The sequence below is a fragment of the Pseudophryne corroboree genome, chromosome 4, assembly GCF_028390025.1.
Source record: "Pseudophryne corroboree isolate aPseCor3 chromosome 4, aPseCor3.hap2, whole genome shotgun sequence".
Lineage (NCBI taxonomy): Eukaryota > Metazoa > Chordata > Amphibia > Anura > Myobatrachidae > Pseudophryne > Pseudophryne corroboree.
The window spans coordinates 697,121,363-697,145,811 of record NC_086447.1 but is presented as its reverse complement, the minus strand read 5'-3'; the positions used below and the strand labels follow the sequence as shown (position 1 = coordinate 697,145,811).

At 45.1% G+C, this 24,449-nt stretch overlaps 1 protein-coding gene across 3 annotated transcripts in view; it reads right to left on the bottom strand.

Moving 5' to 3' along the window:
- The window catches only part of UTRN (utrophin), a 1,167,552-nt gene that overhangs the window by 832,862 nt on the left and 310,241 nt on the right, over positions 1-24,449 (bottom strand). For all 3 annotated transcript variants that reach the window (XM_063917938.1, XM_063917937.1, XM_063917939.1), the window contains 3 exons: positions 8,124-8,362; positions 6,248-6,428; positions 2,801-2,946 (listed from right to left, as the gene is read on the bottom strand). In XM_063917938.1, coding sequence (XP_063774008.1) covers positions 2,801-2,946; positions 6,248-6,428; positions 8,124-8,362 — 566 coding nt within the window. The remainder of the gene's footprint in view (positions 1-2,800; positions 2,947-6,247; positions 6,429-8,123; positions 8,363-24,449) is intronic.

The window sequence follows — 24,449 nt, the reverse complement described above, 5'->3', positions numbered from 1 at the left end:
ATGAGAAAAGGCAAATGGCCCTATAAATAACAATATACATAGACAAGAAAAGCAAATGGACCTAAATAGTACAGGGCAGAAAGTCCCCTGCAGGTAATAAGTGATGTAGAGCAAAGTGGCAGTGCAAAGATTTATTGTGTTTATACTGCATGGTTTCTATGGAAACAAAATTGTGCATTAAGGCCTCACAGAAGTTTATGTTACCTATGGTGACGCTCCAGCTATGAAGTATCACTTGATTGTTATAATGAGCCTGTTCTTCCCCACAGATAACTGGCGAAGTATGTGTATGCAAATGTCTAGCCATGAAATGCACACTCTGCAAACATAAACTTATATTGTACAGTAAGTAGCAAGCTGTCAATCCTGCAGAAGGCACTTCTCTCCTTTTTGTATTTTTTTTTTTCACGTACTCTGATCTGTGCCTTGGAGCACATATTTACTTTAACACAAGTGGTTACCTTAAATGTGGAGGGGACAATTCAATTCCAAGCAATGGGCTTGAGGTGTCGGCACGTTGACCACTTAACCGGTTACTCGTGGCCACAGAAGTGTGCTTATAAAGCTGCAATGTTGAGTTGCTGTGCCAATGGATTGCTCTCTAATAGATTCAGACATATTTTCCAATACAACATGGTACCTCTCAGATCTTAGGGGCTGATGTATCAAGCGGTGAAAAGAGTGGAGAAATTGCCCAAAGCAACCAATCATCTTCGAGGTAACATTTTATCAAGCACATTCTATAAAGTGATAGGTATAAACTGATTAGTTGCTATGGGCAACTTCTCCACTGGTACACTTCTCCACTCTTTTTACTGCTTGATACAGCAACCGCTTATTTTAAAAGATACAACCCAACTGACATCTTGTGGCTCCCGAATAACTTGGTTTTCACAGGATTTTCTGTACCGTGCAACTTTTAAATTTAGGGGGTCTATATACTAAGCTCTGGAGAGAGATAAAGTGGAGAGAGATAAAGTACTGGCCAATCAGCTCCTTGCTGCCATGTTACAGGTTATGTTTGAAAAATGAAAGGAGCTGATTGGTTGGTAGTTTATCTGTCTCCACTTTATCACTCTCCAAGGTATGGTACATAGACCTCTCAATTCTGTGTTACCTTCTCTGCAGCTGCTACCACTGCAAAATGGGATTCAATTTCCCTATATAGATACTTCTGACTTACTGTCAATTATCTTTCCCCAAATCTCTCTAAAAAAGTCCCATGTTTAATATCTATTTATGCACCAATATTCCTATATAAATAAATGTTATCATTATAAATACATTCTTAAATAGAAAAATGTTCACACACACAGATTTCTATAGTAGATGTCAGCATGTAAACAATTACATTTAATTACACTGCAGGCAACCTGGATAGAATGATGGGCTTCCTGTATAGTTGAATGCACACCAATATTCTGGTGACAACACCCATACTGTATATGGCACCACAATGCATATGTAGATTTTTGTTAGCCTCACTTTTAATTGAATTGCGTCCTTAAAAGCAAACACTTGATGTGGGGGTGGGTATATCTTATTATATTTGACTGCTGTATTTATTAATAACAGTCACAACACTATTCCCTTTTTCCCTATATGACACTTTGTTATATTATTCTAATGTGCAAAATTGGTTAATATGACTTTAGCATATGCTACTAACACTTGTCCTGATTCAGTTATGAATGCAGGACACACAGCTGCTGTGTGTTAGTAACATGCTAATGCTGCAGGAGGAGCCACGTGTAATAGACCCCTCCTGCCGGCTTCTGTGATCCACGCCCGAGGATGCAGCATCAGAACACTCTGCAAAAACATCTGAGTAAGCCTCAGGTTACACAAAATGGCCGATGGTTCACTCCACCGGGATCAGGAAATCTGCGTCGTCCCTCCATTGTAATGCCCCCAAACAGCCATGCTGTGGCTTGGGAGCACTGTGGGCCTCATTCAGATGCGGTTGCAATGTCGTTGCTGCAGCAATCTTTTTAGTGACAGAACTGCGAGGCAATGCAAGTGTAGCAGACACCCACAAGAGAGCAGAGACACCCACCGAATCCATCGCAACATGCCCAACAGCTACATACTCCATCGCAACTGTGGCACAGATACAAGGAACACTGACTCCCTGAGTGCTTCCATGGCCGCACAGAATAGCCGTGGGAGCTGCGAAGCTGGTGCCATGTTTTATGCGAACGAGTTCGCAGTTGCATGCTGAGACATGCACCAAAAACGGTCACAACACACCTGCATTTTTGCCGCCACTTCCTGTTACCTCCCCCAAATTGCCTCTTCCTCTCAATCACTCTGTGACTGATTTCTCAGTGTGAGTGGCATTGCAAAAGTACCTGGGCACGTGCACCCTACAGCCGCGATGCATGTTCAGTTGCGACACCATCAAAGTTGCAACTGCATATAAATGAGGCCCCGTGAGCGACCATGCAGGACCCATTCTGCACATGGGGTTGCATACTACTCTGAAGCAGACCCACTGTCACGCTGCATATCTAATGTATTAGGTATATACAGTATGCACATACTTGTACGCCTGGAGTATACACATATAGGAAAGCGCAACTTACACACTTACATGCATTTTATTTACAAGTACATTTTTCTATGTATATTCAGTACACAAATACGTTCAACATTAAATAAGGCCGTATGTGTTTTTACTGTATTTGTTACTATTCATGTAAAACACTTGCAAACAAAGACTAAACATAAAAATATTTTAAAGCTAACAAACATTCTGAAACAATAATCTTTCACATTAAATGCATTTTTCGTCACTCACCTTTGCCTGTTGAAGAGTCAGCTCCACTGCTGCTGGATCACAGAGACCTGTCAACTGGGACTGTAGTTTGTGTTGGCAATCCACTAATGTTTCTTTTAATAATTTCCGGGTATCTACATACTGTTGGCTGGGCTGGTATTCCATGGCTGCAGACATTACAAGTAGAAGATTTGCATTATTACGTCTGGAATTCAAGCAGTGCCTTTCCAATAACAAAATATACATTTCCTAATGTTACCCAGTTGCCCAGTGTAAAGATGGCAGTGAAGGCACCCCAATGGTCAGAACATATAGCTATATTTAACATATTCTTTACACATTACTCTATTTTATTTATAAGGCATTACAAGGTTTCCATAGCAACATACATGGGGATTAAACGGTCACATTATACATAAGTACAGACTAATACAGAGATATATAAATTCACATAGATGCATAAGCACAGTGATCAGTTATCAGCAGAATTATATAGAGAAAAGACAAAGGGGAGAGGGCACTACACATACGTTTAAACAATCAAGGACTTGAATTTAAATCCAGTCTCTAGAGCACAATGAAATTCAGCACGTTCTATATTTGCAATAGTTATAGTCGGGTTATGTGTATTTCATGATATGATAGATACATTTTTCCCTGGGAGGCAGTTCAGTCAGGGAGGAGTCTGGGCATGGACAATCAGTGGCGGACCGGAGGGCATCACTGGACCAGGTGGACCCTCCTTTCTCCTTCTACATGGATGAACTGCTGCCTCAAGTCGGTGCAGATGTGGGCAGATGGCCTCATCGGTTTGTGGCGTTGTCCCCGCAAGGCTTGGGTGGTTGGCCTTGCCTTGGAGAGTCGGATGGGCAAGGAAGGTGGCAGTTGGCTCTTCCTTGCCTGTCGGGCAGTTGGCCCTGGTTCTTACAGTTAGTGTTAAGGTTTGCTTACGCTAGGCCGTTCTTATCCTGCCACCATACTTTAGTTAGCTTAAACTTAAATAGTTAGTTTAAACCCTTTCAATAAAAAGCTAACCCCATTTCACCGCAATTACAGTGGTCCGTGTATTTATTTATTTAGATAAGTGGGTGTGCATGGAGAGTAAGTGCATCGACCGTGGAGAGTTTAATGTTTAGAACAGAAAGTCAGAGCTGTATGTGTATGAAAAATAAGTTATACTGTTATACCATATCTTCCAACACTTCAAATTGAGACTCAGGGCGTGGCTGTAGAGGCATAGAGGAGCTGGCCATCAGCCATCGATGGTTATAAACCATGGGTGGTTAACCACAGATGTTTTTTCCCACCATCAATAGTACAGAGCACCTAATGTATTTTTTTCTACTTGGTGCCAGGACATGAAGCCTAGCTCCACCCCAACATGAATTGTGAAGCGCCCCCCTCCTCTGATTGGCCCACATCCTGATGAGTAATAGAGCTGGGATGATCATCTTTGGGTGAAAGCATCAATGGTTCCCCATGTCTTTGGTTTTATACCAATCGAGGTTTAGCAACAATGGTACCATCGATGGTGAACAGTGATGGTTAACCCACCAATGGCCATCCCTACAGCATAGTGGGCATGGCCACACCCCCAGTCGGTGTGCTTAGCACTGCAGTGCTAGGTCACCTTCCCCTCCTAAATAAAAAAACATTTTATTGCCATATGCAGCAGGGGAAATACCTCACTTTTATTAAAAGCAGGACAGTTGGAAAGTCTGGCAAGCAAATAGCAAGTGAGATAGTAGATTCTAACGTGCAGTGCCCTCTTACCCGTTTTCCATCAACTTTCTGTCCTTTTTCTGTTATCAAAGCTTGGAGAGAGATAAACCAGAGAGAAAATACCAACCATCAGCTTCTACCACTCATTTTACAGGCTGCCTTTATAAAAATTAAAGGTAGGAGATGATTGGTTGGTACTTTCTCTCTCTCCATGTTTCGATAAATCTCCATTATAGTATATATATATATATATATATATATATATATATATATATTATATATATAATTTTTTTTTTTGTATTTTTTTTTTGTATTTTTTTTTTTTTTGTATGATATTGTGGAATTTTCTGGAACCTTTCTTAATAAATGAAGATGATAAAGGAAGGACACTTGAAAGTTGGATGGATAAATGATAAACTTTAAATCAAATGCATTATAGTAGGTAACATGCAGACCCAAACATAAGGGAAACCAGGTGTATGCCCAGAAGCTTCCCAAAATGTTTCATGTAATGGCTTCATGCTGAACTTGCAGCATAGTGTGTGGCAGGGCCGTAACTAGGTATGTGCGCTGTGTGCCTATATGAGACAGGTGAGTAGCTGTCAGCTCCGCCTCCCTTCCCTCCCAAGCCGGAGCTGTCAGTGGCAGTGCAGATGTGGGAAGCCCCCCCCCCACCCTCACAGTAAACCTTAGCCGCAATCATCTCCGCCTCCTCTCCCTCCCAAGCTGTCGGATATAGAGCAGCAGCGTGGGAAGCAATGAGTGATGCCCGCACCCTCTGCCTCATGGTAACACAGCCGCACGAGCATTATTGCCCGACACCCCCACCCGCAGGAGCTTACAGCAGCGCCGGGTGACTCCCTCTGTGTGCACTGTGCAGACTGATGATCTGTGCTGCAGACAGTGCCGTGGAAGTTGAGATCCGCCTCCTCCCCCCGGATTCTGCAGTCTAAAGGAAGTTATATCGGGGGAGACACTCAGTTCAGGACATAGTGTAAGGTAACATCAACATAAACATGAGAGAGGGAGGAAGGTGGGCAGGCACAGGGGCAAATGCACAATATTTAGGGGGGGGGGAGGGTTATATATACACTGTAATGTGTAAAAGGGGGTCTCTGTCTGCCATAATGTGTAAAACGGGGCTCTACCTGCCGGACTGTGTATGTAAAAGGGGACTCTGCCTGCTGTACTGTGTATGTAAAAGGGGACTCAAAAGAGGACTCTACCTGCAGTACTGTGTATGTAAAAGGGGACTCTACCTGCCATACTGTGTATGTTAATGGGGACTCTATCCGCCGTACTGTAGAAAAGGGGACTCTACCTGCAGTATTGTGTAAAAGGGGACTCTACCTGGCGTAATGTGTAAAAGGGGACTCTACCTGGCGTAATGTGTGACAGGGGCTCTACATGGCGTAATGTGTGACAGGGGCTCTACCTGGCGTAATGTGTATAAGTAGCACTACTGTACGGCGTATTTTGAATAAAGGAGACTACTGTGCAGCGTAACATGAATTGGTATTATTTTGTGGCCACACCCCTTTCCCATGAAGCCACACCCCTATATATTTGGCACTGGTCCTGTTTTAAATATGGGGGGGGGGAGCCGATGCTGTTTCTTGCACTAAAATGTGTACTTACAGCACTGGTGTGTGTATTTCTGTTTAGCTGGTTTGGTTACTGAAAATGTGTGATTTTATTAGTAAGTAACCTCCTATGTGTGACTGGAAAGTGTAACCAATAACCTACCTTTCTGAAATTGTTGGACCTCTCGTTCCATTTGATTTTTCACTCTTCCGTAGCGGTCGGTGAAGTCGTTCAGACTGGCTTCAAAAAAAGCTGGAGCTGCAGGTTGAGAGCCTAGTGAGACGGCTTTTGATTTTAAATGCTCGATATGTGTGTAGTGGTCGCAGAGTTTGTTCAACCGTAGCTGTAAACGAGAATATCAAATCCAAATATTTTGATGGTGAGTGGGACTACAGTATGTAAAGGGCCCTACACACTAAAAGATTATCTGTCCAATCTGGCTGATTGGAAAGAAAATCTGGCAATGTCTGGGAGCAAATGGCAATTCACTATTTACTCTCAAACATTGGAAAACAGACAAAAATGGACTTTAAGACAAATTGGTTAAGTTTGTTTCATTAAACCAATTTATCTGAACTGTTTTTGTCCATTTTCTTGATTTTGGTAGCAAATTGTTGATTGTCATTTGCTCCCAGCCATTGCCAGATTTTCTTTCCAATCAGCCAGATTGGACAGATAGTCTTTAAGTGTGTAGGGCCTTTAAGACAGTACAGTCTATCTTCTAATATGTAGGTATTGCAATAATGTTTAAAGCCACAACAAGGGACTGATAGAGTTCCCTGCATAACATGGCATGCTAGAGCAAAACTTATATTAAGCGGATGGTAAAGGTAAATATTTAGTATACATATTTCAAATGTCCCCACTAACATTCATAAACACTCAATTGCAGACATATACAGTAAAATGGTCTGTATAATATCCTTATGTCTATAATATACAGCCTCCTAGTTGTCCCTAATAGCCTCCTTATGCCACCCACATAGTCTCTGTATACCCCCACATAATCCCCTAAACCTCCCTAAACTCCATACATATACCACCACACAATGAGTTTGTCATGGGATTCCAGTATCGAGGAGAGGAAGGAAAGATAAATGCAGGTAAAGCACTTCCTACAAAATAGGTGGCCCTCTTGGAAGCACATGGCCTGCAGCCTGCAGGTGGGTAGCCCTCATATATAATGTAATCTACTGTAATAGTAAGCAAGCACATAACAATACCAAGCTCTCAGACACCTATCCTTTTTTTCGCCAAATTGCAGGGAACGCCTGGCACAACCCACTGGTCGCAATTCCTATGCTGCATACTTTTTCCTCATTGTGCTACTTATACCTCAATTATGCATCTCTTAAGGATCCTTTGGATCTCTCTCTAGGAAGTTTTTATGATAAGAAGAATATAGTCTTCTATAGGTAACGCCATCTATAGATGGCATTGAATGGCATTGCCTATCATGTGGAAGCTCTGGAAAACTTAGGATTTCTGCAGCTTGCTGCATATGGGCACATTGCAGCCCTATAGAAATCTATGGGGACTGTTGTACCATGGAACCACAGCAGATATCTCCACTATCTGCTGCGGACATGTGTAATACATATGGGGATCTATATGTACTGCAATATATTCCTCCTTTATAAATTGCTCAGTGTTATCCTGGCTTTCCACCACTGCTCTGGTATAAAGAATTATCTCCCCACTCCACAGCTGTTTCGTCTCCCAAAACTTTAGGACAGTATCCAGATGGGATCTTACACAGGTCAAAAATCTAAACTGAGCGTCAGTGACCTCGCTGACCCTTTGTAGAAATCAACCAATCCACACTCTGCATTTCTGAAAAGCAAGTCTACCTAGGTGTCTGGCCCTGTCTGCTTGCTCAGTCAGAGAAGCACCTCCATCCCAGTATAGCAACTTGCTGCAGAAAAGTGAGACCATGGCAGACAGATCTAGTACAGTATAAACACTCACGTTATTTGATGAATATTATTCCGCTCAGTAGTGACCTCACATGCCCTTTCTGCTTATGCAATATGCTTACCTGTCTAATGTCCTTCAATGTTTGCAGTGGAAGCTCCTGAGATGGCAAAGACTGGGCATTCAGCCATTCCTCCTCTTGCTTTATCTTTTCTTCCAAGCTTTTCAACTCCTTGAAGTAAGCACTGATGGCATCCTGATATAAAATGCCTTTATTAAGCTCCTCCATTTGTATATTTATGGTGTTCCATTCCGTCTGCAATCTACCGAGTGACCCTTTCACTTCATCTTCTGGGAGATCTTCTGTAACAATACATGTAATAATCAACATAAGTATAGCAACTGATACAAAACTTGCACTGGGGTGCAAGGGAAAACAAAATCAAGATGGCTAAACCCAGAAAATAGCTTATTTATTAAAATAGCGCTAAGGGGGTCATTCCGAGTTGTTCGCTCGCTAACAGATTTTAGCAGCATTGCACACGCTAGGCCGCCGCCCTTTGGGAGTGTATCTTAGCTTAGCAGAATAGCGAACGAAAGATTAGCAGAATTGCAAAAAGAAATTTCTTAGCAGTTTCTGAGTAGCTCCAGACCTACTCACAGATTGTGATCAGCTCAGGCCGTTTCGTTCCTGGTTTGATGTCACAAACACGCCCTGCATTCGGCCAGCCACTCCCCCGTTTCTCCAGACAATCCCACGTTTTTCCCTGACACGCCTGCGTTTTTCCGCACACTCCCAGAAAACGGTCAGTTTCCGCCCAGAAACACCCACTTCCTGTCAATCACACTCCGATCACTTCAACAATGAAAATTCTTCGTTCGGACGTGAGTAAATCTACTAAGTTTTGTGGTAAAATACTTAATGCATGTGCACTGCGTACCATGCACATGCGCATTTTTTAGCCTTAATCGCTCCGTTGCGAAAATCGGCAACGAGCGAACGGAATGACCCCCTAAATGCAATAAAATGCTATAAACCATCGTAATCAATCTGACTGACTGATGGTAGGCAATTATCTTAATGTACAAGGAAAGCTCACCTGTAGCGTTGCACATATTGAAATTTAAATAATGCTTTATATTGCATTTGATACATGAAAGGTTTCAAATACAATATGACATATCTGTCTCCTCATTTGTAAACTTTCGCAAATTCTTGAATCCACAATACAGCCAATTTATCACATGGTCTGATCTATGTTTGCAGAGTAACAGTGACAAAAAAACACACACACATTCTACCGTAACTATATTATACAGCAGAGGGCGCCATACAAAATAAAAAGACTAGGACCCACGTTATCGGCACTGATATATATTATATCTAAGTTAGGGAATGGAATTTTGGAGAGACTAGAAGCAAATCAGGAGTTATTAGCATGATACCATGAAAGGACTGGAATGCATTTTCTAGCATGAAATGGGGGATGAAAATACAAGATGAAATGTATATGCTACACACATTATTCTTTCAGCAAGACTCAATTTTGCTGGAAGGAATAATACCAAATGTAGGTTTTGGGAATGGACACCATTTGGCACACTAGATGCTGCTGGACTACATCCTCCATGATGCTGGGTAAGCATACATTATATAGAGCTGTGTCATTTAGGAAAGTCTGACGGACCAAAGTAAATTAAACTCAAACATTCACAATAACGTTTCATTATTCAACAAACATTATTCTAGAAATGCGTCAGCATTGTCTAGTTAATATACATCAAAAAATTATTGCAAATGAGATAATTCGGTATACTATTAGCGGCGATAAGCTATCGCCGATAAGTCTCGATAGGGTTTATTGCGGATTTCTCGTCACCATCTCAAAGCTGATGATAAGTAGTGCAAAATCCCACCTTTTAGATTGTAAGCTTGCAAGAGCAGGGCCTTCTTTCCTCATGTGCCTTTCCTTTTTCTACTTACACTACCTTATACCCCATACTCCTTTTGATGGCACCTAACCCCTGGTTTTCTATACCTGTCCTATATTGTCTTGAACTGTAAGTGCTGTTTTCTTGTTTGCTCATTTGATTATGTACTGAGTAATGGGCGCTGCGGATCCCTTGTGGCGCCATATAAATAAAGGATAATAATAATAATAATAATAATAATAATATTTTAAGCTAAAAATGTTGGAATTTGGTTCAGAACCCCTGTGACACCGCCCTGAATGACTAATTAGGCACTTAAAAGTTTTTCATTATTTTTAATTGGCTAATAATGACATGTAAATTTTGGGGTAAAAAATGCAAAGTGATGGAAATTGGGGTACAAGGTATGGGACAGGTATATTGGGGTGCTTTATGAGTGGGACAAGTGTTTTTAGCTAGCAGGTGGGAGTAATCAGTCCGTTTCCACTTTTTTTATAGTCCCCTAAAATGACTCAAATATACTTATACCCATTTTTATGTACCCCAAATTTAATGAGAGCACTTATTTTGCTGGAAAAAATAGCTTTTTATAACTTTTTCAGCATTTTGTTTTAAAATGCATATAACAGCCATTTGACTTAATTTAATGACACCAATTAGTTATATTATGGCCACTAATACACTTCTATATTTTCCAATATTAGTTTGGCATTTTTGAAGGTACATTTTCCTATGCTTTTGCCGGCTAGAATTATTGCGCGATTGCTGTTATTGACGATTTTGAATAGGATAGGTGCGATAAACAGAGGCATGCAGGCTGCAAAAAACGGATTTTCGGGAGATAACTGCGATAACATTAATAGGATATCCCCCATGGTGTATCTAGAGATATTACTTATTTATTTTACTTTTGTGTGTGGGGAAGGGGGGGAATCGTTAGGCATTTCCCATCTCCAATTCAAAAGATGTGCAGCTAAACCCTGCAAAGTATCATAGGGAAAAGATAAAAGAAAAAAAAAGAAATGGGAATAAATTCTAATAATGTCACACAGCAAACATGAGTTTGAAAAATTGTTGTAACTTTTTGTCGTTTTTTTATTTTTATATATATTTTTTTGCCATATTTCGGTGGCGGTTTAGTGGGGGTGAGTTGGGTCAATACTTGAGGGGATAGTAAGTTAGTGTATAGGCTATGAAATTGTCATAGGCATCCACAGCATAGCTTATTAGGATGTATATAAGGGGTCATTCACACCCTGCTGCATTAGTGGCCCGCAGCGCAGTTTGCTGATGGCAGCAAACTGCGCCTGCACAGCGGCTGTGCGGACACACACATAGCGGTTGCATCCCCGGTGGATGTGGCCGCAATGTGATTGACAGCGGTGGCCGATGCGGGGTGGAGTTATGGCATTACAGGGGCGGCGGCGGGAAAACGGGTGCAGGGCGGGCTGTTTTTGGGGATATCACACAGCCTCTCCGATTTAAAAAGAGGCAGCTGACCGCCTGACAACGCAGCCAGGGGTCAACTGTAGTTTGGATGCGTCCACAAGTAGATTGCAGACGCATCGGGAGGCGGCGTCACACATGCTGGGCGGTCCCCAGAATGTAAGGAGATGAACGCAGATCTGGCTGCGTATGCAGCGATCTGCGTTCATCTTGAATAACCCCTATAGCACGGAATATCCCCAGAGTAAACTGTCTAAAGTATACAGCACACGTGCAGTTTCCAATAGGTGTCTGAAGCATCCAGCAACTATTATAAGTTTAATGAGCGCACACAAATAAATGGTGTTGTCCTACTGCTTGTCGTTTATTCTGAACTTTTAATACAGTTACATTTACATTAATTAGAATTATTGTTGCTTGTTATTTGTGAAGTGTTTATAACAATCACAAACATAGTTTATAATAACTAATAGCAATATATTAGGTCTTACTTCTATGTCAGAGGTTCTCAAACTCGGTCCTCGGGAGCCCACACAGTGCATGTTTTGCAGGTAACCCAGCAGATGCACAGGTGTATTAATTACTCACTGACACATTTTAAAAGGTCCACAGGTGGAGCTAATTATTTCACTTGCGATTCTGTGAGGAGACCTGCAAAACATGCACTGTGTGGGGTCCTGAGGACCGAGTTTGAGAACCTCTGTTCTATGTTATACATTCTGTGACGCTGAAAATAAATTGCATGTATGTTTTGCACATTTCAAGCATGACATAATAATACCAGTAAACCACTAATAGTGTCTGGCGCTAATCACTATGGCCCTCATTCCGAGTTGATCGCTCGCAAGGCGAATTTAGCAGAGTTGCTCACGCTAAGCCTACGCCTACTGGGAGTGTATCTTAGCTTCTTAAAATTGCGACCGATGTATTCGCAATATTGCGATTACAAACTACTTAGCAGTTTCAGAGTAGCTTCAGACTTACTCGGCATCTGCGTTCAGTTCAGTGCTTGTCGTTCCTGGTTTGACGTCATAAACACACCCAGCGTTCGCCCAGACACTCCCCCGTTTCTCCGGCCACTCCTGCGTTTTTTCCGGAAACGGTAGCGTTTTTATCCACACGCCCATAAAACGGCCTGTTTCCGCCCAGTAACACCCATTTCCTGTCAATCACACTACGTTCGCCAGAGCGAAGAAAAAGCCGTGAGTAAAAATACTATCTTCATTGTAAAATTACTTGGCGCAGTCGCAGTGCGAATATTGCGCATGCGTACTAAGCGGAATTTCACTGCGATGCGAAGAAAATTACCGAGCGAACGACTCGGAATGAGGGCCTATATGTATAAAAATGGGTGTATAACTGCTGATAGGTGCATGCATCCACATACACACCTACCTCACATATACACAAGCAATTTAATTATAAAAATTAATATATATTTTAATAAGAACCTATATACTCTGCAGAGCAGTGAAGGTAAATTGGCTTGTGGATATAGCCAACACAATCCCACCTGATATAAACCAGATGTGAACTTTGCAAAAACTAGAAAACTCCTTGCGCTAATATAATTAATTTGAGGCAACAGTACATGAACATACTCAATACATTAGTTCTTTTATGGTATTTTTTAATATCTATGAAATCAATCATATAAAACACAAAAAAACATCACAAAATTGACTTAATTAATATGCGCATATATTAAAAAAAAACAATAAAACTAAAATAATAATTATAATATTAATTGAACATAAGAGGTGGATCATATATCTATATTACTATAATTGACCACAGTGGACTAATCCAATATTTGTAAAGGTGCTGATGTCCTTAGTTTATTATATTCCTGAATAGGATAGTCCCGTTAGGTATGCTTAAAAATCTCTTGAATCCCTTCAATTGGAAGCGAAACGCGTCAGCAAAAGTGCCCTATTGTGACCCAGTTGACAACCTTTGTTGGTCCCTGTTGATGTGCATCGCTGTCGTTTGAGGCTGACAGTCGGGAGAAGGGAGGACGCTATATGCGGCGGCTTGAGGACGGGAGCATACTCAGCTGACAGGCGCATGCAGTGCGGTGAGCTCCAGGAGCCGGACTGTTCTTTCCCCTAAAGCCAAAAAGGTGTGTGTATTGCTCACCGGAGTCATTCTAGTGGGAGACGGAGGACGCCACTTGCGGTGGTTGGAAAACGGGAGCTACAGTATTCAACAGGTGCTTGCGGTGCACCGAGCCCCGGGTGTTTGTTTTTACCCTCCAGGATCCAGGATATATCTCCCATAAGTGAAGAATATCTCATTCTGCGAGCATATGGATAATTCCATTAACTGGTAAACAAAATTCTATCCATACTACACTACATGATATCTAATTCAAGAGATTTTTAAGCATACCTAATGGGACTATCCTATTCAGGAATATAATAAACTAAGGACATCAGCACCTTTACAAATATTGGATTAGTCCACTGTGGTCAATTATAGTAATATAGATATATAATCCACCTCTTATGTTCAATTAATATTATAATTATTATTTTAGTTTTATTGTTTTTTTTTTATATATGCGCATATTAATTAAGTCAATTTTGTGATTTTTTTTTTGTGTTTTATATGATTGATTTCATAGATATTAAAAAATACCATAAAAGAACTAATGTATTGAGTATGTTCATGTCCTGTTGCCTCACATTAATTATATTAGCGCAAGGAGTTTTCTAGTTTTTATAATAATACCAGTATCTAATACTTTACCAAAAAATAAGAATTTACTCACTGGTAATTCTATTTCTCGTAGTCCGTAGTGGATGCTGGGGACTCCGTAAGGACCATGGGGAATAGACGGGCTCCGCAGGAGACTGGGCACTCTAAAGAAAGATTAGGTACTATCTGGTGTGCGCTGGCTCCTCCCTCTATGCCCCTCCTCCAGACCTCAGTTAGGGAAACTGTGCCCGGAAGAGCTGACATTACAAGGAAAGGATTTTGGAATCCAGGGTAAGACTCATACCAGCCACACCAATCACACCGTACAACTCGTGATAACTTTACCCAATTAACAGTATGAACAACAACTAAGCATCACTCAACTGATGGCTCATAACAATAACCCTTTATTAAGCAATAACTATATACACGTATTGCAGTAAGTCCGCACTTGGGACGGGCGCCCAGCATCCACTACGGACTACGAGAAATAGAATTACCGGTGAGTAAATTCTTATTTTCTCTAACGTCCTAGTGGATGCTGGGGACTCCGTAAGGACCATGGGGATTATACCAAAGCTCTCAAACGGGCGGGAGAGTGCGGATGACTCTGCAGCACCGAATGAGCAAACACAAGGTCCTCCTCAGCCAGGGTATCAAACTTGTAGAACTTTGCAAAAGTGTTTGAACCCGACCAAGTAGCCGCTCGGCAAAGCTGTAAAGCCGAGACCCCTCGGGCAGCCGCCCAAGAAGAGCCCACCTTCCTTGTGGAATGGGCTTTCACTGATTTTGGATGCGGCAATCCAGCCGCAGAATGAGCCATCTGAATTGTGCTACAGATCCAGCGAGCAATAGTTTGCTTTGAAGCAGGAGCACCCAGCTTATTGGGTGCATACAGAATAAACAGCGAGTCAGTCTTCCTGACTCCAGCCGTTCTGGAAACATATATTTTCAAAGCCCGGACTACGTCCAGCAACTTGGAGTCCTCCAAGTCCCGAGTAGCCGCAGGGACCACAATAGGTTGGTTCAAATGAAACGATGATACCACCTTTGGGAGAAATTGGGGACGAGTCCGCAATTCTGCCCTGTCCATATGGAAGATCAAATAAGGGCTTTTACATGACAAAGCCGCCAATTCTGATACACGCCTCGCCGATGCTAAGGCCAACAGCATGACCACTTTCCACGTGAGATACTTTAGTTCCACGGTCTTAAGTGTTTCAAACCAGTGGGATTTCAGGAAATCCAACACAACGTTAAGATCCCAAGGTGACACTGGTGGCACAAAAGGGGGCTGAATATGCAGCACTCCCTTTACAAACGTCTGAACCTCAGGCAGTGAAGCCAGTTCTTTTTGAAAGAAAATGGATAGGGCCGAAATCTGGACCTTTATGGACCCTAATTTCAGGCCCATAGTCACACCTGACTGTAGGAAGTGCAGAAATCGACCCAGCTGGAATTCCTCTGTAGGGGCCATCCTGGCCTCACACCAAGCAACATATCTTCGCCATATACGGTGATAATGCTTAGCTGTTACATCCTTCCTAGCTTTTATCAGCGTAGGAATCACTTCATCCGGGATGCCCTTTTCCGTTCGGATCCGGCGTTCAACCGCCATGCCGTCATACGCAGCCGCGGTAAGTCTTGGAACAGACAGGGCCCCTGTTGCAACAGGTCCTGTCTGAGAGGCAGAGGCCATGGGTCCTCTGTGATCATCTCTTGTAGTTCTGGGTACCAAGTCCTTCTTGGCCAATCCGGAACGATGAGTATTGTTCATACTCCTCTTTTTCTTACTATTCTCAGTACCTTGGGTATGAGAGGAAGAGGAGGGAACACATATACCGACTGGAACACCCAGGGTGTCACTAGTGCGTCCACAGCTATCGCCTGAGGGTCCCTTGACCTGGCGCAATATCTTTTTAGCTTTTTGTTGAGACGGGACGCCATCATGTCCACCTGTGGCAGTTCCCAGCGATTTGCAATCTGCGTGAAGACTTCTTGATGAAGTCCCCACTCTCCCGGGTGGAGGTCGTGTCTGCTGAGGAAGTCTGCTTCCCAGTTGTCCACTCCCGGAATGAACACTGCTGACAGTGCTTGTACGTGAATCTCCGCCCAACGAAGAATCTTTGTGACTTCTGCCATCGCCACCCTGCTTCTTGTGCCGCCCTGGCGGTTTACATGGGCGACCGCCGTGATGTTGTCTGACTGAATCAGCACTGGTTGGTCTCGAAGCAGGGGCTCCGCTTGACTCAGGGTGTTGTATATGGCCCTTAGTTCCAGTATATTTATGTGCAGACAAGTCTCCTGACTTGACCACAGCCCTTGGAAGTTTCTTCCCTGAGTGACTGCCTCCCATCCGCGGAAGCTTGCATCCGTGGTCACCAGGACCCAGTCCTGTATGCCGAACCTGCGGCCCTCGAGAAGATGAGCACTCTGCAGCCACCACAGAAGATACACCCTGGCCCTCGGGGACAGGGTGATCAGCCGATGCATCTGAAGAAGCGATCCGGACCACTTGTCCAATAGATCCCACTGAAAGATCCTCGCATGGAACCTGCCGAAGGGAATGGCTTCGTATGAGGCCACCATCTTTCCCAGGACTCGCGTGCAGTGATGCACCGACACCTGTTTTGGTTTTAGGAGGTCCCTGACCAGAGTCACTAACTCCTGGGCCTTCTCCTCCGGGAGAAACACCTTCTTCTGTTCTGTGTCCAGAATCATACCCAGGAAGGGCAGACGCGTCGTAGGAATCAGCTGCGACTTTGGAATATTCAGAATCCAGCCGTGCTGTTGCAACACTTCCTGAGAGTGTGCTACGCTGATCAACAACTGCTCCCTGGACCTCGCCCTTATGAGGAGATCGTCCAAGTACGGGATAACCGTAACTCCTTGCTTCCGAAGGAGTACCATCATTTCGGCCATTACCTTGGTAAATACTCTCGGTGCCGTGGACAGACCAAATGGCAACGTCTGGAATTGGTAATGACAGTCCTGTACCACAAACCTGAGGTACTCCTGGTGAGGTGGATAAATGGGGACATGCAAGCAAGCATCCTTGATGTCCAGAGATACCATAAAATCCCCCTCTTCCAGGCTTGCAATGACCGCTCTGAGCGATTCCATTTTGAACTTGAATTTTTTCATATCAATGTTCAAGGATTTTAAATTCAGAATGGGTCTTACCGAACCGTCCGGTTTCGGTACCACAAACAGTGTGGAATAGTAACCCCTTCCCTGTTGAAGGAGGGGGACCATTATTATCACTTGCTGGAGGTACAGCTTGTGAATTGCCGCCAGGACTACCTCCCTTTCCGTGGGGGAAGCTGGCAAGGCTGATTTTAGGTAACGGTGAGAGGGAGTCACTTCGAACTCCAGCTTGTATCCCTGAGATACAATTTGTATAGCCCAAGGATCCACCTGTGAGCGAACCCACTGGTTGCTGAATTTTCGGAGACGCGCCCCCACCGCTCCTGGCTCCGCCTGTGGAGCCCCAGCGTCATGCGGTGGACTTAGTGGAAGCAGGGGAGGACTTTTGTTCCTGGGAACTAGCTGCATGGTGCAGCTTCTTTCCTCTACCCCTGCATCTGGCAAGAAAGGATGCACCTCTGACCTTCTTGCTTCTCTGAGAACGAAAGGACTGCATTTGATAATACGGTGCTTTCTTAGGCTGTGAGGAAACCTGAGGCAAGAAAGTCGACTTTCCAGCTGTCGCTGTGGACACAAGGTCCGAGAGGCCGTCCCCAAACAATTCCTCACCCTTATAAGGCAAAACCTCCATGTGTTTTTTAGAATCGGCATCCCCTGTCCATTGCCGAGTCCATAAGACCCTTCTGGCAGAAATGGGCATTGCATTAATTCTAGAGCCCAGCAGGCAAATGTCCCTCTGGGCATCCCGCATATATAAGACGGCGTCTTTTATATGGCCCAGGGTTAGCAAGACAGTATCCCTGTCCAGGGCATCTATGTCCTCTGACAGAGTATCTGTCCATGCTGCTACAGCGCTACACATCCAGGCTGAAGCAATAGCTGGTCTCAGTAGAGTACCAGAGTGTGTATACACTGACTTCAAGATAGCTTCCTGCTTCCTATCCGCAGGATCCTTTAGGGCGGCCGTATCCTGAGACGGCAGGGCCACCTTCTTAGATAAGCGTGTCAGCGCCTTGTCTACCCTAGGGGAGGATTCCCAACGTAACCTGTCCATTGGCGGGAAAGGGTACGCCAGCAGTAATTTTTTGGAAATCACCACTTTCTTATCAGGGGAACTCCACGCTTCTTCACATAACTCATTTAATTCATGAGACGGGGGAAAAGTCACTGCCTGCTTTTTCTCCCCAAACATATACACCCTCTTGTCAGGGACAGGGTTAACCTCTGAAATGTGCAATACATCTTTCACTGCAATAATCATGTAGCGGATGGCCTTGGTCATCTTAGGCTGTAATTGTGCCTCATCATCGTCGACACTGGAGTCGGACTCTGTGTCGGCATCTGTGTCAACCATCTGAGATAGTGGGCGTTTATGAGACCCTGACGGCCTCTGAGTCGCCTGGGCAGGCCCGGGTTGAGACCCCGGCTGTCTCAAGGCTGCAGCGTCATCAAACCTTTTATGCAAGGAGCTTACATTATCATTTAAGACCTTCCACATATCCATCCAATCAGGTGTCGGCCCCGACGGCGGCGACACCACATTTATCCGCACTTGCTCCGCCTCCACGTAACCCTCCTCATCAAACATGTCGACACAGCCGTACCGACACACAGCACACACACAGGGAATGCTCTGACTGAGGACCGGACCCCACAAAGGCCTTTGGGGAGACAGAGAGAGAGTACGCCAGCACACACCACAGCGCTATATAACCCAGGGATATTCACTATAATAAGTGATTACCCAATAGCTGCCGATTTTATGTCTTTTGCGCCTAAATTTATGTGCCCCCCCCCTCTCTTTTTTACCCTTCTTGTACCTGGATACTGCAGGGGAGAGCCTGGGGAGCGTCTTTCCAGCGGAGCTGTGAAGAGAAAATGGCGCTGGTGTGCTGAGGAAGAAGGCCCCGCCCCCTCAGCGGCGGGCTTCTGTCCCGCTTCTGTGTGAAAAAAATGGCGGGGTTTTTTACATATATACATTGCCTGACTGTATATATGTATGTTATGCTAAAAAGGTACTTCAATTGCTGCCCAGGGCGCCCCCCCCCCAGCGCCCTGCACCCTACAGTGCCCGGAGTGTGAAAGTGTGCTGGGAGCAATGGCGCACAGCTGCGGTGCTGTGCGCTACCTTAAATGAAGACAGGAGTCTTCAGCCGCCGTTTTCGCCGTCTTCAAGCTTCTGTTCTTCTGGCTCTGCGAGGGGGACGGCGGCGCGGCTCCGGGAACGGACGATCGAGGACAGATGCCTGTGTTCGAACCCTCTGGAGCTAATGGTGTCCAGTAGCCTAAGAAGCGCAACCTAGCTGTAGACAGGTAGGTTTGCTTCTCTCCCCTCAGTCCCTCGTAGCAGTGAGTCTGTTGCCAGCAGAAGCTCACTGAAAATAAAAAACCTAACAAATACTTTCTTTTACTAGCAGGCTCAGGAGAGCCCACTAGGAGCACCCAGCTCTGGCCGGGCACAGATTCTAACTGAGGTCTGGAGGAGGGGCATAGAGGGAGGAGCCAGTGCACACCAGATAGTACCTAATCTTTCTTTAGAGTGCCCAGTCTCCTGCGGAGCCCGTCTATTCCCCATGGTCCTTACGGAGTCCCCAGCATCCACTAGGACGTTAGAGAAACACAATTAACTTTGAACTAAGGGGGGTCATTCTGAGTTGATCGCTAGCTGCTGTTGTTCGCAACGCATCAGGCTAAAAATCGGCATCTCTGCGCATGCGTATGGACCGCACGCGCGACGTACGGGTACAAAGGCCTTTGTGGTTTTGCACAGGTTCTAGCGACGTTTTCATTCGCACTGGCGGCCGCAAGGAGATCGACAGGAAAGGGGCATTTCTCGGTGCCAACTGACCGTTTTCATGGAGTGCTTAGAAAAACGCAGGCGTGCCAGGGAAAAGGCAGGCGTGGCTGGCCGAACGCTGGGAGGGTGTGTGATGTCAAAAGCCAACCCACTAACTTTAGAATCAACACACACAAAGAGTAAGTACAGGCGCTCTGCTGCACAGGCGTTCGCACTTCTGCAAAGCGAAAATACATTCCCTGGTGGGCGGCGACAATGCGTTTGCACGGCTGCTTAAAACTGCTAGCGAGCGATCAACTCGGAATGACCACCTAAGTTTACAGTAAAACTACTAGTTTTCGTTGCTTAAATAATAAGATTTTACTTACCGATAAATCTATTTCTCGGAGTCCGTAGTGGATGCTGGGGTTCCTGAAAGGACCATGGGGAATAGCGGCTCCGCAGGAGACAGGGCACAAAAAGTAAAGCTTTTTCCGATCAGGTGGTGTGCACTGGCTCCTCCCCCTATGACCCTCCTCCAGACTCCAGTTAGGTACTGTGCCCGGACGAGCGTACACAATAAGGGAGGATTTTGAATCCCGGGTAAGACTCATACCAGCCACACCAATCACACCGTACAACTTGTGATCTAAACCCAGTTAACAGTATGATAACAGCGGAGCCTCTGAAAGATGGCTTCCTACAACAATAACCCGAATAAGTTAACAATAACTATGTACAATTTATGCAGATAATCCGCACTTGGGATGGGCGCCCAGCATCCACTACGGACTCCGAGAAATAGATTTATCGGTAAGTAAAATCTTATTTTCTCTATCGTCCTAGTGGATGCTGGGGTTCCTGAAAGGACCATGGGGATTATACCAAAGCTCCCAAACGGGCGGGAGAGTGCGGATGACTCTGCAGCACCGAATGAGAGAACTCCAGGTCCTCCTTAGCCAGAGTATCAAATTTGTAAAATTTTACAAACGTGTTCTCCCCTGACCACGTAGCTGCTCGGCAAAGTTGTAATGCCGAGACCCCTCGGGCAGCCGCCCAAGATGAGCCCACCTTCCTTGTGGAGTGGGCCTTTACAGATTTAGGCTGTGGCAGGCCTGCCACAGAATGTGCCAGTTGGATTGTGCTACAGATCCAACGAGCAATCGTCTGCTTAGACGCAGGAGCACCCATCTTGTTGGGTGCATACAATATAAACAACGAGTCAGATTTTCTGACTCCAGCTGTTCTTGCAATATATATTTTTAATGCTCTGACAACGTCCAGTAACTTGGAGTCCTCCAAGTCACTTGTAGCCGCAGGCACTACAATAGGCTGGTTCAGATGAAATGCTGACACCACCTTAGGGAGAAAATGCGGACGAGTCCGCAGTTCTGCCCTGTCCGAATGGAAAATCAGATATGGGCTTTTGTAAGATAAAGCTGCCAATTCTGACACTCTCCTGGCAGAAGCCAGGGCTAGAAGCATGGTCACTTTCCAAGTGAGATATTTCAAATCCACCTTATTTAGTGGTTCAAACCAATGAGATTTTAGAAAATCCAAAACTACATTGAGATCCCACGGTGCCACTGGAGGCACCACAGGAGGCTGTATATGCAGCACTCCCTTAACAAAGGTCTGGACTTCAGGGACTGAAGCCAATTCTTTTTGAAAGAAAATCGACAGGGCCGAAATTTGAACCTTAATAGATCCCAATTTGAGACCCATAGACAATCCTGATTGCAGGAAATGTAGGAATCGACCCAGTTGAAATTCCTCCGTCGGAGCACTCCGATCTTCGCACCACGCAACATATTTTCGCCAAATTCGGTGATAATGTTGCACGGTTACTTCTTTCCTTGCTTTAATCAAAGTAGGAATGACTTCTTCCGGCATGCCTTTTTCCATTAGGATCCGGCGTTCAACCGCCATGCCGTCAAACGCAGCCGCGGTAAGTCTTGAAACAGACAGGGACCCTGCTGAAGCAAGTCCCTCCTTAGAGGTAGAGGCCACGGATCTTCCGTGATCATCTCTTGAAGTTCCGGGTACCAAGTCCTTCTTGGCCAATCCGGAACCACTAGTATCGTTCTTACGCCTCTTTGCCGTATAATTCTCAATACTTTTGGTATGAGAGGCAGAGGAGGAAACACATACACCGACTGGTACACCCAAGGCGTTACCAGCGCGTCCACAGCTATTGCCTGCGGATCTCTTGACCTGGCGCAATACCTGTCCAGTTTTTTGTTGAGGCGAGACGCCATCATGTCCACCATTGGTCTTTCCCAACGGGTTACCAGCATGTGGAAGACTTCTGGATGAAGTCCCCAGTCTCCCGGGTGAAGATCGTGTCTGCTGAGGAAGTCTGCTTCCCAGTTGTCCACTCCCGGGATGAACACTGCTGACAGCGCTATCACATGATTCTCTGCCCAGCGAAGAATCCTTGCAGCTTCTGCCATTGCACTCCTGCTTCTTGTGCCGCCCTGTCTGTTCACATGGGCGACTGCCGTGATGTTGTCCGACTGGATCAACACCGGTTTTCCCTGAAGCAGAGGTTCTGCCTGGCTTAGAGCATTGTATATTGCTCTTAGTTCCAGAATGTTTATGTGAAGAGACGTTTCCAGGCTCGTCCATACTCCCTGGAAGTTTCTTCCTTGTGTGACTGCTCCCCAGCCTCTCAGGCTGGCGTCCGTGGTCACCAGGATCCAATCCTGTATGCCGAATCTGCGGCCCTCCAATAGATGAGGACTCTGCAACCACCACAGAAGAGACACCCTTGTCCTTGGAGACAGGGTTATCCGTAGGTGCATCTGAAGATGCGACCCTGACCATTTGTCCAACAGATCCCTTTGGAAAATTCTTGCGTGGAATCTGCCGAATGGAATTGCTTCGTAAGAAGCCACCATTTTTCCCAGGACTCTTGTGCATTGATGTACAGACACCTTTCCTGGTTTTAGGAGGTTCCTGACAAGCTCGGATAACTCCTTGGCTTTTTCCTCCGGGAGAAAAACCTTTTTCTGAACCGTGTCCAGAATCATCCCTAGGAACAGCAGACGAGTTGTCGGCATTAACTGGGATTTTGGAATATTCAGAATCCACCCGTGCTGTTTTAGCACTTCTTGAGACAGTGCTAATCCCATCTCTAGCTGTTCTCTGGACCTCGCCCTTATTAGGAGATCGTCCAAGTATGGGATAATTAATACGCCTTTTCTTCGAAGCAGAATCATCATCTCGGCCATTACCTTTGTAAAGATCCGAGGTGCCGTGGACAATCCGAACGGCAGCGTCTGAAACTGATAGTGACAGTTTTGTACAACGAACCTGAGGTACCCCTGGTGTGAGGGGTAAATTGGAACGTGGATATACGCATCCTTGATGTCCAAGGATACCATAAAGTCCCCCTCTTCCAGGTTCGCTATCACTGCTCTGAGTGACTCCATTTTGAACTTGAACTTCTTTATGTACAGGTTCAAGGACTTCAGATTTAGAATAGGCCTTACCGAGCCATCCGGCTTCGGTACCACAAAAAGAGTGGAATAATACCCCTTCCCTTGTTGTAGAAGAGGTACCTTGACTATCACCTGCTGAGAGTACAGCTTGTGAATGGCTTCCAAAACCGTCTCCCTTTCGGAGGGGGACGTTGGTAAAGCAGACTTCAGGAAACGGCGAGGTGGATCCGTCTCTAATTCCAACCTGTACCCTTGAGATATTATCTGCAGGATCCAGGGATCTACCTGCGAGTGAGCCCACTGCGCGCTGTAATTTTTGAGACGACCGCCCACCTTCCCCGAGTCCGCTTGAGAAGCCCCAGCGTCATGCTGAGGCTTTTGTAGAAGCCGGGGAGGGCTTCTGTTCCTGGGAAGGAGCTGCGTGTTGCTGTCTCTTCCCTCGACCTTTGCCTCGTGGCAGATATGAATAGCCCTTTGCTCTCTTATTTTTAAAGGAACGAAAGGGCTGCGGTTGAAAAGTCGGTGCCTTTTTCTGTGGGGGAGTGACTTGAGGTAGAAAGGTGGATTTCCCGGCTGTAGCCGTGGCCACCAAATCTGATAGACCGACTCCAAATAACTCCTCCCCTTTATACGGCAAAACTTCCATATGCCGTTTTGAATCCGCATCGCCTGTCCACTGTCGCGTCCATAAAGCTCTTCTGGCCGAAATGGACATAGCACTTACCCGTGATGCCAGTGTGCAGATATCCCTCTGTGCATCACGCATATAAAGAAATGCATCCTTTATTTGTTCTAACGACAGTAAAATATTGTCCCTGTCCAGGGTATCAATATTTTCAATCAGGGACTCTGACCAAACTACCCCAGCACTGCCCATCCAGGCAGTCGCTACAGCTGGTCGTAGTATAACACCTGCATGTGTGTATATACTTTTTTGGATATTTTCCATCCTCCTATCTGATGGATCTTTAAGTGCGGCCGTCTCAGGAGAGGGTAACGCCACTTG